The sequence below is a fragment of the Bufo gargarizans genome, chromosome 8 (genome assembly GCF_014858855.1).
Source record: "Bufo gargarizans isolate SCDJY-AF-19 chromosome 8, ASM1485885v1, whole genome shotgun sequence".
Taxonomy (NCBI): Eukaryota; Metazoa; Chordata; class Amphibia; order Anura; family Bufonidae; genus Bufo; species Bufo gargarizans.
The window spans coordinates 168,768,021-168,785,976 of NC_058087.1; the positions used below are offsets into that span (position 1 = coordinate 168,768,021).

The following is a 17,956-nucleotide window of genomic DNA, read 5'->3' on the forward strand; positions in this document are numbered from 1 at the left end:
AGTTTATGAATTATTTGTCAGCAGTCTGAAATAAAGCTCCAGCTGGATGTTACCCATTGGAGGTGTGTCCCTGCACAGTCTGACACTAATCAATCAGTTCTGCCAGTGTCAGACTGTGCAGGGACACACCCACCAACCAGTAACACCCAGCTGGACCTTAATTGCAGACTGCTGGCAATTTAATCATACATTTCTAGCAGGAATTATAGAGGGATGGCACAACATAGAGCCATAAGAATTGTTATTTCATGGGAATTGGTGGTAGCTACTAAAACAGACATGTCAGAAGAGGTGAGAGGTCCCCTTTGAGTTTCCAATCTGTGAAAGTAGCCTTTCATATGAGTTAATGATGATAAAAACTGCTGTTAGCACCAAAGAACTTTCCTTTCGGCACTGATTTCTGCCATAGCGGAAACGTAGGTGGTTACATGTGAACACTGAACCCTATTACAGACATGACCACAGCCTTCTAATAATAGCTATTACTGACGTAGTTTACACTTTCCATAACACGAAGGTCTGCATAAATGGTTTTTCATGAACTTGACAATATTTAAAGCGGAGTACCTCCATCATAAAATTAAACTTGACTGTGCTCCCAATGAACAGTCACTATGTGCAGTCTTGGGGCCCTTCCTTTCAAGTACAGGAAGTTATTGTCAGCCACTTCCTGTCAGCCATGTTATCTCTCAATGCGCTAATTTTTCTGTCACCTGGACAGATGATCCACCATCATCCCGTAGTCCATCACCATGAAAGAAAACTTCTATTCAGGGATAGATTTACCTACAGGAACTATAGGTCTGAGTCTATAGGTTGCCCTTGAAGGTAGGCTGATTGTAAAAATGTACATATGAATACAATTTGTTAATTCCGTGATACGGATATGTTAACGGAGTGATCCCTGTGTCGTTTGAGTGACAGAAGGACACTCAGGAGGGACCAGGGGAAAGCTGCAGGAGGCTACAGGTTTCGAGAAGAGAACCGCTATGTGCTGCTTTACAGTAGACAGACATTTTAAGGACATACAGTACAGACCAAAAGTTTGGACACACCTTCTCATTCAAAGAGTTTTCTTTATTTTCATGACTATGAAAATTGTAGATTCACACTGAAGGCATCAAAACTATGAATTAACACATGTGGAATTATATACATAACAAAAAAGTGTGAAGCAACTGAAAATATGTCATATTCTAGGTTCTTCAAAGTAGCCACCTTTTGCTTTGATTACTGCTTTGCACACTCTTAGCATTCTCTTGATGAGCTTCAAGAGGTAGTCACCCTGAAATGGTCTTCCAACAGTCTTGAAGGAGATCCCAGAGATGCTTAGAACTTGTTGGCCCTTTTGCCTTGACTCTGCGGTCCAGCTCACCCCAAACCATCTCGATTGGGTTCAGGTCCGGTGACTGTGGAGGCCAGGTCATCTGGCGCAGCACCCCATCACTCTCCTTCATGGTCAAATAGCCCTTACACAGCCTGGAGGTGTGTTTGGGGTCATTGTCCTGTTGAAAAATAAATGATGGTCCAACTAAACGCAAACCGGATGGAATAGCATGCCGCTGCAAGATGCTGTGGTAGCCATGCTGGTTCAGTATGCCTTCAATTTTGAATAAATCCCCAACAGTGTCACCAGCAAAGCACCCCCACACCATCACACCTCCTCCTCCATGCTTCACGATGGGAACCAGGCATGTAGAGTCCATCCGTTCACCTTTTCTGCGTCGCACAAAGACACGGTGGTTGGAACCAAAGATCTCAAATTTGGACTCATCAGACCAAAGCACAGATTTCCACTGGTCTAATGTCCATTCCTTGTGTTCTTTAGCCCAAACAAGTCTCTTCTGCTTGTTGCCTGTCCTTAGCAGTGGTTTCCTAGCAGATATTCTACCATGAAGGCCTGATTCACACAGTCTCCTCTTAACAGTTGTTCTAGAGATGTGTCTGCTGCTAGAACTCTGTGTGGCATTGACCTGGTCTCTAATCTGAGCTGCTGTTAACCTGCGATTTCTGAGGCTGGTGACTCGGATGAACTTATCCTCCGCAGCAGAGGTGACTCTTGGTCTTCCTTTCCTGGGGCGGTCCGCATGTGAGCCAGTTTCTTTGTAGCGCTTGATGGTTTTTGTGACTGCACTTGGGGACACTTTCAAAGTTTTCCCAATTTTTCGGACTGACTGACCTTCATTTCTTAAAGTAATGATGGCCACTCGTTTTTCTTTACTTAGCTGCTTTTTTCTTGCCATAATACAAATTCTAACAGTCTATTCAGTAGGACTATCAGCTGTGTATCCACCTGACTTCTCCACAACGCAACTGATGGTCCCAACCCCATTTATAAGGCAAGAAATCCCACTTATAAAACCTGACAGGGCACACCTGTGAAGTGAAAACCATTTCATTCCTGAAGCTCATCAAGAGAATGCCAAGAGTGTGCAAAGCAGTAATCAAAGCAAAAGGTGGCTACTTTGAAGAACCTAGAATATGACATATTTTCAGTTGTTTCACACTTTTTTGTTATGTATATAATTCCACATGTGTTAATTCATAGTTTTGATGCCTTCAGTGTGAATCTACAATTTTCATAGTCATGAAAATAAAGAAAACTCTTTGAATGAGAAGGTGTGTCCAAACTTTTGGTCTGTACTGTATGTACCATAAGCTGTGGTCCACTTGATTAATTTCCTATCAAACTACCATTTTTAACTATAAGTAACATTTATCAAACTTGACTTTTGTTTACTGAACCGTCAATCTTTTTAAGGCTTGCATGAGATAGTTAAATTAAGCGTTCATACCTTAAATGGGTTTTTTAGTTTCCATAAACATCCTTTAAAATAATGATTTATGACGGTCACTGTAATCTTGTAATGTATTTCTTTTACCTTTATTAATCCTATCTTCCGTTCATGCAGCACTTTTTTTTATTTCCTGCAATGATAGGGAAGTGTCTATGTAACTAGTTGGGTAGGAGGAGCTATAAACTAGCTGGGCCTTAGGGGCTAGGCTGTAGCTATGGCAGAGGAAGGAGAAGTGCATCATGGGTTTGGTTGGATACAGCAACAGGAAGTGTTACATATAAGATAGAAACAAACCAGAGTGAAGGGTTTACTTGGTGAAAACGGATCAGGAGAGTCCAAAAATCATGGAGAGAGATGTACATGAGGTCAGCAACTACATGAGCAGATCTGTTATAAACCATAGTAATCCCAGAAGGTCCCTTTAAAGGGGTATTCCCATCTGAAACATTAATGTCATATCGATAGGATATGCCACAAATGTCTGATAGGAGAGAATATCAGAGGTAGGACCCGCTGTGAAGGGAGAGCAGCTACGCAGGCATGTTCACCCTCCACTTACCACTATAGGACTTCATCTACCACCTAGTACAGGACAGCAGCAGATCTCCAGGTGGACTACTTCAAGTCGACTTCCATAAGGCTGAACAAAAGTCAAAATTTCAGTTCCAGGCTAACCTTGTATCAATGGTCACAGTTTCTATGAAGGTCTCTATAGTTGAGTGACCCCTACAGTTCTGAATTTTAAATGTCCATAACAGACTTGTAGCTAACCTTCACTTCACCTGGAACAGTGAATATATTTTTCCCCACATCACCGGGTGCACATGCTCCACCAGACTTTTTTTACGTCCCTGCTCCACGCTCTTATGTATACACCAAACAAGATCCTTCTCCTAACAATTTACTTGCAGACATTGCCTCCTTGTATGAGGTTTTCTTATCAAGTACCGTACATTGCACATACACTGAACAAAAATATAAACGCAACACTTTCGGTTTTGCTCCCATTTTGCATGAGCTGAACTCAAAGATCTGAAACATTTTTCTACATAAACAAAAGACCCATTACTCTCAAATATTGTTCACAAACCTGTCTAAATCTGTGTTAGTGAGCACTTCTCCTTTGCTGAGATAATCCATCCCACCTCACAGGTGTGGCATATCAAGGTGCTGATTAGACAGCATGAATATTGCACAGGTGTGCCTTAGACTGCCCACAATAAAAGACCACTCTGAAATGTGCAGTTTGATCACACAGCACAATGCCACAGATGTCGCAACGTTTGAGGGAGCGTGCAATTGGCCTGCTGACTGCAGGAAGGTCTACCAGAGCTGTTGCCCGTGCAATGAATGTTCATTCCTCTACCATAAGCCGTCTCCAAAGGAGTTTCAGAGAATTTGGCAGTACATCCAACCGGCCTCACAACCGCAGATCACGTGTAACCACACCAGCCCAGGACCTCCACATCCAGCATGTTCACCTCCATGATCGTCTGAGACCAGCCACCCGGACAGCTGCAGCAACAATCGGTTTGCATAACCAAAGAATTTCTGCACAAACTGTCAGAAACCGTCTCAGGGAAGCTCCTCTGCTCGTCGTCCTCATCGGGGTCTGGACCTGACTGCAGTTCGTTGTAACAGACTTGAGTGGGCAAATGCTCACATTCGATGGCGTCTGGCGCGTTGGAGAGGCGTTCTGTTCACAGATGAGTCCTGGTTTTCACTGTTAAGGGCAGATGGCAGACAGCGTGTGTCGCGTCGTGTGGGTGAGATGTTTGCTGACGTCAACGTTGTGGATCGAGTGGCCCATGGTGGCGGTGGGGTTATGGTATGGGCAGGCGTATGTTATGGACAACGAACACAGGTGCATTTTATTGATGGCATTTTGAATGCACAGAGATACCGTGACGAGATCCTGAGGCCCATTGTTGTGCCATTCATCCACGACCATCACCTCATGTTGCAGCATGATAATGCACTGGCCCCATATTGCAAGGATCTGTACACAATTCCTGGAAGCTGAAAACATCCCAGTTCTTGCATGGCCAGCATACTCACCGGACATGTCACCCATTGAGCATGTTTGGGATGCTCTGGATCGGCGTATACGACAGCGTGTTCCAGTTCCTGCCAATATTCTGCAACTTTGCACAGCTATTGAAGAGGAGTGGACCCGTAGTGTCCCACTAGGTAAATGTGGGCACTACACAAGGGTCAATATGGCCACGTTATTCTCCACCTCCTGTGGAACATGGTCATTGTACTTTATTTGATGTTTTTATGTGCTTTTCCTATTATCTCCTGTATCAGGCCTCTTAGGGGTAGTTCCTCCTCCTAGACAGTAGAGGGAGCTAGGGAACCCCTAGTATATATAGTTAGGCCCAGACAGGAAAGAGTCAGTGCAGTGCAGTATAGTCCAGGAGGCTAGTTAATGCTGTCTAGCCTGCCTGAGTTTTCCTGAGCAAAGAAGCTCAAAAGCTGCCATCCAGGGAAGAGTTTGCCTCCTGAGAAATCAAGTTCCCTTAAAGGTGCAGTGCAGAGCCAAGTTTATTTCCAGCCAAACAGAGAGCTGAAGGGCAGAAGTATATACTACAGCAAGGAGACATATACCAGAGGAAGGTTTCCCTACCCAAGGATAAAGCCAGCAATAGGGCATACGGGCCTTGGAGTAAGCCAGGCAGGATCTGAGGAAAAGTGCAGCCTGATCTGTAAGTGTTTATGCCCTCTGTGTATCTTGCAAAGACTTTGCCTGCCGTTTTATATAAAGCCTGTCTGTATTCAACCTTTTTACATATGGAACCAACTACAGACTGTAAATAGTTGAACTGTTTCAGTAAAAGGAAGTTCTGGTTTACTACAACTTGTGTTCCTCAATTATTGCTACAATAAATCGGTGTGCCACCGTTCCCGGCACTGGCGTCACAAACTTAAAGGGATCTTGCCATTGGCACATTAAACCTGCAACACCCAAGGCACCTCACCTACCATCCGACCTGGTCCCTATATACAGAGAGTGCCCCAGAGGATCCATGTGCCAGCCTCTCCATCACTGCGGTACACCTGCCCAGGGTATATAAAAACCTGTGAGTACCAAAAACACCCTTGGTTAGTAACTATCCCTGTGACCTCACCATCACTCACCCTGCAGGGCGGCGTACTGCAGGCCAATATTCCACAGGCCACAATCAACAACCTGATCAAGATGTGTTGCACTGCATGAGGCAAATGGTGGCCACACCAGATACTGACTGGTTTTCTGTCCCCCCCCCAGTAAGGTAAAACTGTGCACATTTTAGAGTGGCCTTTTATTGTGGGCAGTCTAAGGCACACCTGTGCAATATTCATGCTGTCAAATCAGCACCTTGATATGCCACACCTGTGAGGTGGGATGGATGATCTCGGCAAAGGAGAAGCGCTCACTAACACAGATTTAGACAGATTTGTGAACAATATTTGAGAGTAATGCGTCTTTTGTGTATGTAGAAAATGTTTCAGATCTTTGAGTTCAGCTCATGCAAAATGGTAGAAAAACTGAAAGTGTTGAGTTTATCTTTTTTGGTCAGTGTAGCTTTAAATGCTTTTATTGACCTGATCTAACCCAATATCAGACGTATTCTCAATGCCAGGACTTGTCTATAGATTATAAAGCAGAACTATAAATCAAAATGGGTAAAATCAGGTCATTTAGAAGCTTAAGGATTTTTTACATATCACTTTGTGACCTAGATTTCAGGACATGGTATATCAATTAAACTGTGGGTGCAGATATATGGCATCTGGCAGCCGTCCAGGTACACAATTACCGATAAGACGATGTTTGCATACCGAAGATTTTTTTTTTTCAGATTTGATTATAATTTAGGGATATAAGGTTTACATTTCTCAACAACCAAAATTCCAGAGATATCCAGGTTATACCAGCATGCTCCATATCACAAAATACAAGAAGATGTATAACTTATACCAGCTGTACATATATAATTATACACAGGAGATACCCAGGTTATACCAGCATGCTCCATATCACTATATACAAGAAGGTGTATAACTTATACCAGCTGTACATATATAATTATATACAGGAGATGCCCAGGTTATACCAGCATGCTCCATATCACTATATACAGAAGATGTATAACTTATACCAGCTGTACATATATAATTATATACAGGAGATACCCAGGTTATACCAGCATGCTCCATATCACTATATACAAGAAGATGTATAACTTATACCAGCTGTACATATATAATTATATACAGGAGATGCCCAGGTTATACCAGCATGCTCCATATCACTATATACAGAAGATGTATAACTTATACCAGCTGTACATGTATAATTATATACAGGAGATACCCAGGTTATACCAGCATGGTCCATATCACTATATACAAGAAGATGTATAACTTATACCAGCTGTACATATATAATTATATACAGGAGATGCCCAGGTTATACCAGCATGCTCCATATCACTAAATACAAGGAGGTGTATAACTTATACCAGCTGTACATATATAATTATATGCAGGAGATGCCCGGGTTATACCAGCATGGTCCATATTACTATATACAAGAAGATGTATAACTTATACCAGCTGTACCTATATAATTATATACAGGAGATACCCAGGTTATACCAGCATGCTCCATATCACTATATACAAGAAGATGTGTAACTTATACCAGCTGTACATATATAATTATATACAGGAGATGCCCAGGTTATACCAGCATGCTCCATATCACTATATACAAGAAGATGTATAACTTATACCAGCTGTACATATATAATTATATACAGGAGATACCCAGGTTATACCAGCATGCTCCATATCACTATATACAAGAAGATGTATAACTTATACCAGCTGTACATATATAATTATATACAGGAGATGCCCAGGTTATACCAGCATGCTCCATATCACTATATACAAGAAGATGTATAACTTATACCAGCTGTACATATATAATTATATACAGGAGATACCCAGGTTATACCAGCATGTCCATATCACTATATACAAGAAGATGTATAACTTATACCAGCTGTACATATATAATTATATACAGGAGATACCCAGGTTATACCAGCATGCTCCATATCACTATATACAAGAAGATGTATAACTTATACCAGCTGTACATATATAATTATATACAGGAGATACCCAGGTTATACCAGCTGTACATATATAATTATATACAGGAGATACCCAGGTTATACCAGCATGCTCCATATCACTATATACAAGAAGATGTATAACTTATACCAGCTGTACATATATAATTATATACAGGAGATACCCAGGTTATACCAGCATGCTCCATATCACTATATACAAGAAGATGTATAACTTATACCAGCTGTACATATATAATTATATACAGGAGATGCCCTAGGTTATACCAGCATGCTCCATATCACTATATACAAGAAGATGTATAACTTATACCAGCTGTACATATATAATTATATACAGGAGATGCCCAGGTTATACCAGCATGCTCCATATCACTATATACAAGAAGATGTATAACTTATACCAGCTGTACATATATAATTATATACAGGAGATGCCCAGGTTATACCAGCATGCCCATATCACTATATACAAGAAGGATGTATAACTTATACCAGCTGTACATATATAATTATATACAGGAGATACCCAGGTTATACCAGCATGCTCCATATCACTATATACAAGAAGATGTATAACTTATACCAGCTGTACATATATAATTATATACAGGAGATGCCCAGGTTATACCAGCATGCTCCATATCACTATATACAAGAAGATGTATAACTTATACCAGCTGTACATATATAATTATATACAGGAGATGCCCAGGTTATACCAGCATGCTCCATATCACTATATACAAGAAGATGTATAACTTATACCAGCTGTACATATATAATTATATACAGGAGATGCCCAGGTTATACCAGCATGCTCCATATCACTATATACAAGAAGATGTATAACTTATACCAGCTGTACATATATAATTATATACAGGAGATACCCAGGTTATACCAGCATGGTCCATATCACTATATACAAGAAGATGTATAACTTATACCAGCTGTACATATATAATTATATACAGGAGATGCCCAGGTTATACCAGCATGCTCCATATCACTATATACAAGAAGATGTATAACTTATACCAGCTGTACATATATAATTATATACAGGAGATACCCAGGTTATACCAGCATGCTCCATATCACTATATACAAGAAGATGTATAACTTATACCAGCTGTACATATATAATTATATACAGGAGATACCCAGGTTATACCAGCATGCTCCATATCACTATATACAAGAAGATGTATAACTTATACCAGCTGTACATATATAATTATATACAGGAGATACCCAGGTTATACCAGCATGCTCCATATCACTATATACAAGAAGATGTATAACTTATACCAGCTGTACATATATAATTATATACAGGAGATACCCAGGTTATACCAGCATGCTCCATATCACTATATACAAGAAGATGTATAACTTATACCAGCTGTACATATATAATTATATACAGGAGATGCCCAGGTTATACCAGCATGCTCCATATCACTATATACAAGAAGATGTATAACTTATACCAGCTGTACATATATAATTATATACAGGAGATACCCAGGTTATACCAGCATGCTCCATATCACTATATACAAGAAGATGTATAACTTATACCAGCTGTACATATATAATTATATACAGGAGATACCCAGGTTATACCAGCATGCTCCATATCACTATATACAAGAAGATGTATAACTTATACCAGCTGTACATATATAATTATATACAGGAGATGCCCAGGTTATACCAGCATGCTCCATATCACTATATACAAGAAGATGTATAACTTATACCAGCTGTACATATATAATTATATACAGGAGATGCCCAGGTTATACCAGCATGATCCATATCACTATATACAAGAAGATGTATAACTTATACCAGCTGTACATATATAATTATATACAGGAGATACCCAGGTTATACCAGCATGCTCCATATCACTATATACAAGAAGATGTATAACTTATACCAGCTGTACATATATAATTATATACAGGAGATGCCCAGGTTATACCAGCATGGTCCATATCACTATATACAAGAAGATGTATAACTTATACCAGCTGTACATATATAATTATATACAGGAGATGCCCAGGTTATACCAGCATGCTCCATATCACTATATACAAGAAGATGTATAACTTATACCAGCTGTACATATATAATTATATACAGGAGATGCCCAGGTTATACCAGCACGGTCCATATCACTATATACAAGGAGATGTATAACTTATACCAGCTGTACATATATAATTATATACAGGAGATGCCCAGGTTATACCAGCATGGTCCATATCACTATATACAAGAAGATGTATAACTTATACCAGCTGTACATATATAATTATATACAGGAGATTCCCAGGTTATACCAGCATGGTCCATATCACTATATACAAGAAGGTGTATAACTTATACCAGCTGTACATATATAATTATATACAGAAGATACCCGGGTTATACCAGCATGCTCCATATCACTATATACAAGAAGATGTATAACTTATACCAGCTGTACATATATAATTATATACAGGAGATACCCAGGTTATACCAGGATGCTCCATATCACTATATACAAGAAGATGTATAACTTATACCAGCTGTACATATATAATTATATACAGGAGATACCCAGGTTATACCAGGATGCTCCATATCACTATATACAGAAGATGTATAACTTATACCAGCTGTACATATATAATTATATACAGGAGATGCCCAGGTTATACCAGCATGCTCCATATCACTATATACAAGAAGATGTATAACTTATACCAGCTGTACATATATAATTATATACAGGAGATACCCAGGTTATACCAGCATGCTCCATATCACTATATACAAGAAGATGTATAACGTATACCAGCTGTACATATATAATTATATACAGGAGATGCCCAGGTTATACCAGCATGCTCCATATCACTATATACAAGAAGATGTATAACTTATACCAGCTGTACATATATAATTATATACAGGAGATGCCCAGGTTATACCAGCATGCTCCATATCACTATATACAAGGAGATGTATAACTTATACCAGCTGTACATATATAATTATATACAGGAGATACCCAGGTTATACCAGCTGTACATATATAATTATATACAGGAGATGCCCAGGTTATACCAGCATGCTCCATATCACTATATACAGGAAGATGTATAACTTATACCAGCTGTACATGTATAATTATATACAGGAGATACCCAGGTTATACCAGCATGGTCCATATCACTATATACAAGAATATGTATAACTTATACCAGCTGTACATGTATAATTATATACAGGAGATGCCCAGGTTATACCAGCTGTACATATATAATTATATACAGGAGATGCCCAGGTTATACCAGCATGCTCCATATCACTATATACAAGGAGATGTATAACTTATACCAGCTGTACATATATAATTATATACAGGAGATGCCCAGGTTATACCAGCATGCTCCATATCACTATATACAAGGAGATGTATAACTTATACCAGCTGTACATATATAATTATATACAGGAGATACCCAGGTTATACCAGCATGCTCCATATCACTATATACAGGAAGATGTATAACTTATACCAGCTGTACATGTATAATTATATACAGGAGATACCCAGGTTATACCAGCATGGTCCATATCACTATATACAAGAATATGTATAACTTATACCAGCTGTACATGTATAATTATATACAGGAGATGCCTAGGTTATACCAGCATGCTCCATATCACTATATACAAGGAGATGTATAATTTATACCAACTGTAAATATCGTGACACAGTAAAGGTTCTGACCTGGAGGGGAAGGTATTTTCCTCCCAGCTTGTGCTGCTGGACTGATTGACAGCCAGGTGAGGTCAAGCATCGGACTGGATCTAAGGTGCCGGTCCGGGCTTTGCCGACACCTAACTGTCTATAAAGCCATCTGCAAGTAGGAAGGATCGGCACTCGACTTATCATCCGCACAAGAAAAGAGCGAACTCCAAATCAATAGCAAAGGAATCTCAGCGGACCACGGCTTCTTCAATTCATATTGTTACGGTTACTCCCCGGCTAGCTGGGAGCTGGACCGCTTGGATAGTCTGGATCTCTGCTTAGGGAGAGAGAGAGGAGCCGCTTCGTCTCGGTATCCAGAAGGATCCTGTAAATGTAGAACAATCCCGGTAATGATCTTTCAGCTAGGATAATCTTTCCCCCCTCCACAAACGAGTCGAGGCTGCGATTTGAAGGTTAAGCAAGACTGATGTTTATTGACCTGGGGCCTTCTTTTATGCAATCCTGCCCTGGGAAGGGCTACATTTACATGATTACCACAATACACAATTACATGTCTGGGACAGCCCCCACGTCTCCTCCCCTCAGATAAGCCTTTAACATAATCAACCCACACACAATGTTACCCAAGTTCTGGATGTACCCCAAAACCAGGGGGTACATCTTTACATTCGGTATCCTCAGACAGTCCTGGTGTAGGGGAACAACATATCCAAAATCCGGCTCCGTCGGTCCAAGGGTTCGGGAGTTACGGGTCCCTGAAGTCCTGACCGACCGCACACAGTGTAATTAACAGTTTTGTAACAGTGTAACTAACAGTTTTGTAACAGTGCTCCCTTTTTGTGGAACACTCTGGCAGACACTGTCTGACCCCTTTTCGGGGCAGACTAAGGCTGTCCAGACCGCGGGTTATGCTGGGCTGAGGTCTGTTTGTCTGGACAACCCGTCAGCGTTGCCATTCTGTTTCCCAGGTCTGTAGGTAATGGTGAAGTTGAAGGGTTGTAATGACAGACTCCAACGTAAAAGTCTGCCGTTATCCCCCGAGACCCGGTTTAGCCACACCAACGGGTTATGGTCAGTAACCAGAGTGAACTCTTGTCCATACAAATAGGGAGTCAATTTCTTTAGTGCCCACACCAAAGCCAAACACTCTTTTTCTACCGCTGCATAGCTGACTTCGCGTGGCAGGAGCTTACGGCTGATGTAGACAACTCGGTGCTCCCCTCCGTCTTCGCCTACTTGGCTGAGGACAGCTCCCAGCCCGAACATGGAAGCGTCTGTATGGACGATAAAACGTTTGTTAAGGGCTGGGGCCGCCAAGACGGGAGCGTTGACAAGAGCAAGTTTGAGAGCTTGGAAAGCCGTTTCACAGTGGGGAGACCACAGGACCTGTCGAGGTAAGTTTTTCTTGGTCAGGTCAGTCAGGGGTTTGGCAAGTGTGCTGTAGTCTGGTACAAACCGTCTGTAGTACCCTGCTGTGCCCAGGAATGCTAGGACCTGAGTCTTAGTGGTGGGGGTGGGCCAATTGGCAACAGCTTCTATCTTGGCCGGCTCTGGTCGCTGTTTCCCACACCCCACCCGGTGACCCAGGTACTGTACCTCGGCCATCCCAAAGTGGCATTTTTCTGGCTTCAGAGTCAGGCCCGCAGTCCGGATCTGATCCAGAACCATTCCTACGTGAGCTAAGTGGTCCCCCCAGGACTCACTGTGGATCGCTATGTCGTCCAGGTATGCGCAAGCAAAACTCTGGAAGCCATCCAGGAGCCTATCAACCAAGCGCTGGAATGTAGCTGGGGCATTCTTCATCCCAAACGGCATTACCTTAAAATGATATAAGCCGAACGGGGTGACGAATGCTGACTTGGGGACAGCCTCCTGGGCCAGGGGAATCTGCCAGTAACCCTTGCAGAGGTCGATGGTGGTCAGATAATTTCCCCTGGCTATACGATCGAGTAGCTCGTCTACCCTGGGCATAGGGTAAGCGTCCGTCACTGTCTTTTCATTGAGCCTCCGATAGTCTACGCAAAACCGGGTTGTACCATCTTTCTTGGGCACCAGGACCACTGGAGAAGCCCAGGGACTATCGGAGGGCTCAATTACCTTGAGTTGGAGCATCTCATCGATCTCCTTCTTCATCTCTGCCCTAACTGCCTCGGGGATTCGGTAAGAAGCCTGGCGTAAAGGAGCTTGTCCCGGGGTATCTACCTGGTGGGTGGTTAAGGTAGTGTACCCTGGCTTCTGGGAGAAAGTGGGGCTTTTGGACTGCAGGAGTTGGTTAAGCTGCTCCCTTTCAGTGGGGCTAAGTCGGTCCCCTATCTTGACCTGAGCTACTATATCTGCGTGGGGACTTTTTTCTAACAGATCTGGAATGGGTAGACTGTCGGGGTCTTCCTGAGGGGGACAGCATATGGCCGTCACGTTCTCCGGCCGCTCAAGATATTCCTTGAGCATGTTCACATGGAATGTCTTTCTAAGATTGCTGTCATGGCAGCTAGCTATTACGTAGGTGGTGTCTCCCCTTTTCTCCACTATCTGATAGGGGCCCTGCCAGGACGCCTGTAATTTGTCTGTCTTAACTGGCTTAAGCACTAACACCTTTTGTCCTAGGGTAAAGATTCTCTTTCGGGCCCCCCGATCGTACCACACCTTCTGTCTTCTCTGGGCCGCCTGGAGGTTAGCCTGCACTGATTTAGCTAATTGCTCCATTCGGTCCCTGAGTTCCAGCACGTACGGCACAATGGGGACACCGTCAGTCTCCATCTCTCCCTCCCAGTGCTCCCGGATCAGGTTTAGGGGTCCCCGTACTTTTCTTCCGTAGAGCAACTCGAAGGGCGAAAACCCGGTCGTTTCCTGGGGCACCTCCCGATAAGCAAATAGGAGGTGTGGCAGAAAACGCTCCCAGTCTCGGTATTCCTGAGTAAATGTTTTGAGCATTTGTTTGAGGGTCCCGTTGAACCTCTCACAAAGTCCGTTTGTCTGGGGGTGGTATGGAGAGCTCAGGAGGGACTTAATTTTGCAAACCTGCCAGAGTTGCTGAGTCAATTCGGCCGTAAATTGGGTGCCTCGGTCGGACAGGATTTCTTTCGGAAATCCTACCCGGGAAAACACCTGCACCAGCGCATTCGCTACCGTATCCGCTTGGATGTTGGATAGGGCGACAGCTTCCGGGTACCTGGTAGCGTAGTCCACTACGGTAAGAATGTAGCGCTTACCGGAGGGACTAGGGGTAGCCAGCGGTCCCACTAGGTCAATAGCAACCCTGCTGAAGGGTTCCTCCACAATGGGCATATTTACTAAATGAGCTTTAGGGTGATCGCCTCTCCTCCCTACTCGTTGGCACACATCGCAGGTCTTACAATAAGTCCTAACATCAGCGTGTACCCCTGGCCAAAAGAATGTGTGAGTAATACGGTGTAGTGTGCGGGTTACAGCTAGGTGGCCTGCCAAGGGAATGTCATGTCCTATCTTGAGTATTTCTCGACGGTATTTGTGGGGCACTACCAGCTGTCGCCTCTGCTGCTCCCTTTTCTCCGTCAAGCGATACAGCTTTCCCTTTTCCCATAAAAAGGTTTCGTTATCTGACCCGCTCCCTCCGGTCTCTGCTCGTTCCCGGTACTTTTGTAATGTCGGGTCAGTCTTAGACTCTGTCTCGAAAGCATCTGGGGTGTCCCAGGGTATGGAACCTAACGGGTCAGTCGAGGTCGGGGTAGGTCTTACCTGTGTCTCCCGCACCGGTGATAGTTCTTGCTCCGTTCGGGCTTGGGCTCTGGTAGTCACTGGGTTTGCCTCGTTGTTGTCCACTGGAGCATAGGCAGAAGTCATGGGGCCCAAATCGTTGCCCAGTAGTACTTCGGCAGGTAAATTATCCATTATGCCCACGTTTACGGACCCCTTTCCCACTCCCCAATCAAGATGTACTTTAGCGGTCGGAATTTTGTACACATCCCCCCCGCCACTCTAACGGCCACAGTCTGCCCTGATCGCTTGTGCTCCGGCACCAAATGGCTCTGGACTAGTGTAATCGTAGCCCCCGTGTCTCTTAACCCCTCGGTAGATCGGCCCTCGAGCCATACCTTCTGCCGATGGTGCTGGCGGTTATCCGAAGCAGCATATACCGGATCTGCTTCGTGAAGTGGTCCCAAATATTCCTCCATAGGGGCTTCTTGGTTAACACAGAGCGCCCGGGCAGGACGAGATGACCCAGGGGGGTAATTATAATTCCGGGGGGTCTGGTGTGCATTAAGGGGGCAGCTAGCCATGAGGTGCCCTGGTTGCTTGCATCGGTAGCAGGTCGGTCTGGGGCGATCAGAGTTGTTACTCGGTGGTCCTGAGTACCGTGCGGGGCCCGCGGGCACCGAGGCTCGGAATTCAGTACGTGGTGGCATGCGGTAAACATCTTTGTGTTCAACCCGTGCTGGGGCTCGGTAGTTCGTGGGTTCGTGTAGACGGGAGTCGTAATGTTCATCGGCCAATTTGGCTGCTTCTTCTAAGGTAGAGGGTCGTCTGTCTCGCAGCCATTCCTTCCCCTGCTGCTCCATGCCGTTATACAAATGTTCTAAGAGAAATAATTGTAAAATTTCCTCACCAGTCACAGCTTTACTTCCGCTCATCCAGTGATTTGCCGCTCTCCGCATTCGGTGCGCCCATTCCATATGTGTGTCGTTAGGCTTCTTTCTCGTGCTACGAAATTGTCGGCGATACGTGTCAGGAGTTACAGCGTACCGCCGCAACAGTGTCTCTTTGACCAGCGCATACTGTGTCACTTCCTCAGCGCCCAGAGTCCGAAATGCTTCCAGAGCTCGCCCGGATAGTTTTCCAGACAATATCGTGGGCCACTCTCTGTTGGGAATCTGGTGCAGGGCACATTGCCTCTCGAAGTCCGCTAAATATTCATCAATTCCTGTCTCGCTCTCTAGGAAGGGTCTAAAAGCTGCATAGGGTATCTTTGGCCTCCCTGCGTTTCCGACAGGAACGATTACCTGCGGTGCTTCGGCATTGCGGTGTGCGGTCACTAGGCTGAGTTCGTGGGCTCGAGCCTTCCGTATATCCTCGTCCGCTTCTGCCATCAACTGCTGTACCAGTTCCATAGGTGGGTTCGGCCCGTACAGAGAGAGCCTCTCCCGAACAATCCTGGTCTTTTCGTCACTACTCGTGGTTGGGGTTTCTGCCATCGTGAAGCCCTGATCCAGTTCGGTTAGTTCTGCGATCAGTTCCCTTCTCGGACGGTTGCTGGCGTTCCCCCCTCTGCTTTCGAGTAAATCCTTCAAGGTCGCACGTTTCAATTTTTCGTAAGCGCTCTCCATCCGTTCAGTACCTCTCCTAGGAAATCCAGGACAATCCCACCGCTGCCATCCAAATGTTACGGTTACTCCCCGGCTAGCTGGGAGCTGGACCGCTTGGATAGTCTGGATCTCTGCTTAGGGAGAGAGAGAGGAGCCGCTTCGTCTCGGTATCCAGAAGGATCCTGTAAATGTAGAACAATCCCGGTAATGATCTTTCAGCTAGGATAATCTTTCCCCCCTCCACAAACGAGTCGAGGCTGCGATTTGAAGGTTAAGCAAGACTGATGTTTATTGACCTGGGGCCTTCTTTTATGCAATCCTGCCCTGGGAAGGGCTACATTTACATGATTACCACAATACACAATTACATGTCTGGGACAGCCCCCACGTCTCCTCCCCTCAGATAAGCCTTTAACATAATCAACCCACACACAATGTTACCCAAGTTCTGGATGTACCCCAAAACCAGGGGGTACATCTTTACATTCGGTATCCTCAGACAGTCCTGGTGTAGGGGAACAACATATCCAAAATCCGGCTCCGTCGGTCCAAGGGTTCGGGAGTTACGGGTCCCTGAAGTCCTGACCGACCGCACACAGTGTAATTAACAGTTTTGTAACAGTGTAACTAACAGTTTTGTAACACATATGCTTAGCATTTATTCCATAAATCTTTACAGCAAATGGACGCGTTTCGGCCCGTCCAGCCTTCGTCAGCAAACATTTCACAAAGTGATACACATCTCAAGTTATAGTGACTCCCCTAATCACAAAGCTGCTCATAATCAAATACAAACTTGCAAAATAAAAAAGTACAAAAACGATACCGCAAGATCACAAAGTGTCATCTGAAAGGGAAATAAATAATAATTAGTACATTAGATACATTATTTATCATCTAGTTGAGTGATTTCATAATCCCTATTGAGTCCCCTGGGCTGCA

The 17,956-nt window shown here is 43.7% G+C and overlaps 1 protein-coding gene across 1 annotated transcript in view; it reads right to left on the reverse strand.

The window, feature by feature from the left end:
• Positions 1-15,602, reverse strand: part of LOC122945474 (interleukin-17A-like) — a 41,373-nt gene extending 25,771 nt beyond the window's left edge. The window contains exon 1 of the mRNA XM_044304541.1: positions 15,450-15,602. Coding sequence (XP_044160476.1) covers positions 15,450-15,602 — 153 coding nt within the window. The remainder of the gene's footprint in view (positions 1-15,449) is intronic.
• Positions 15,603-17,956: the final 2,354 nt, after the last annotated feature.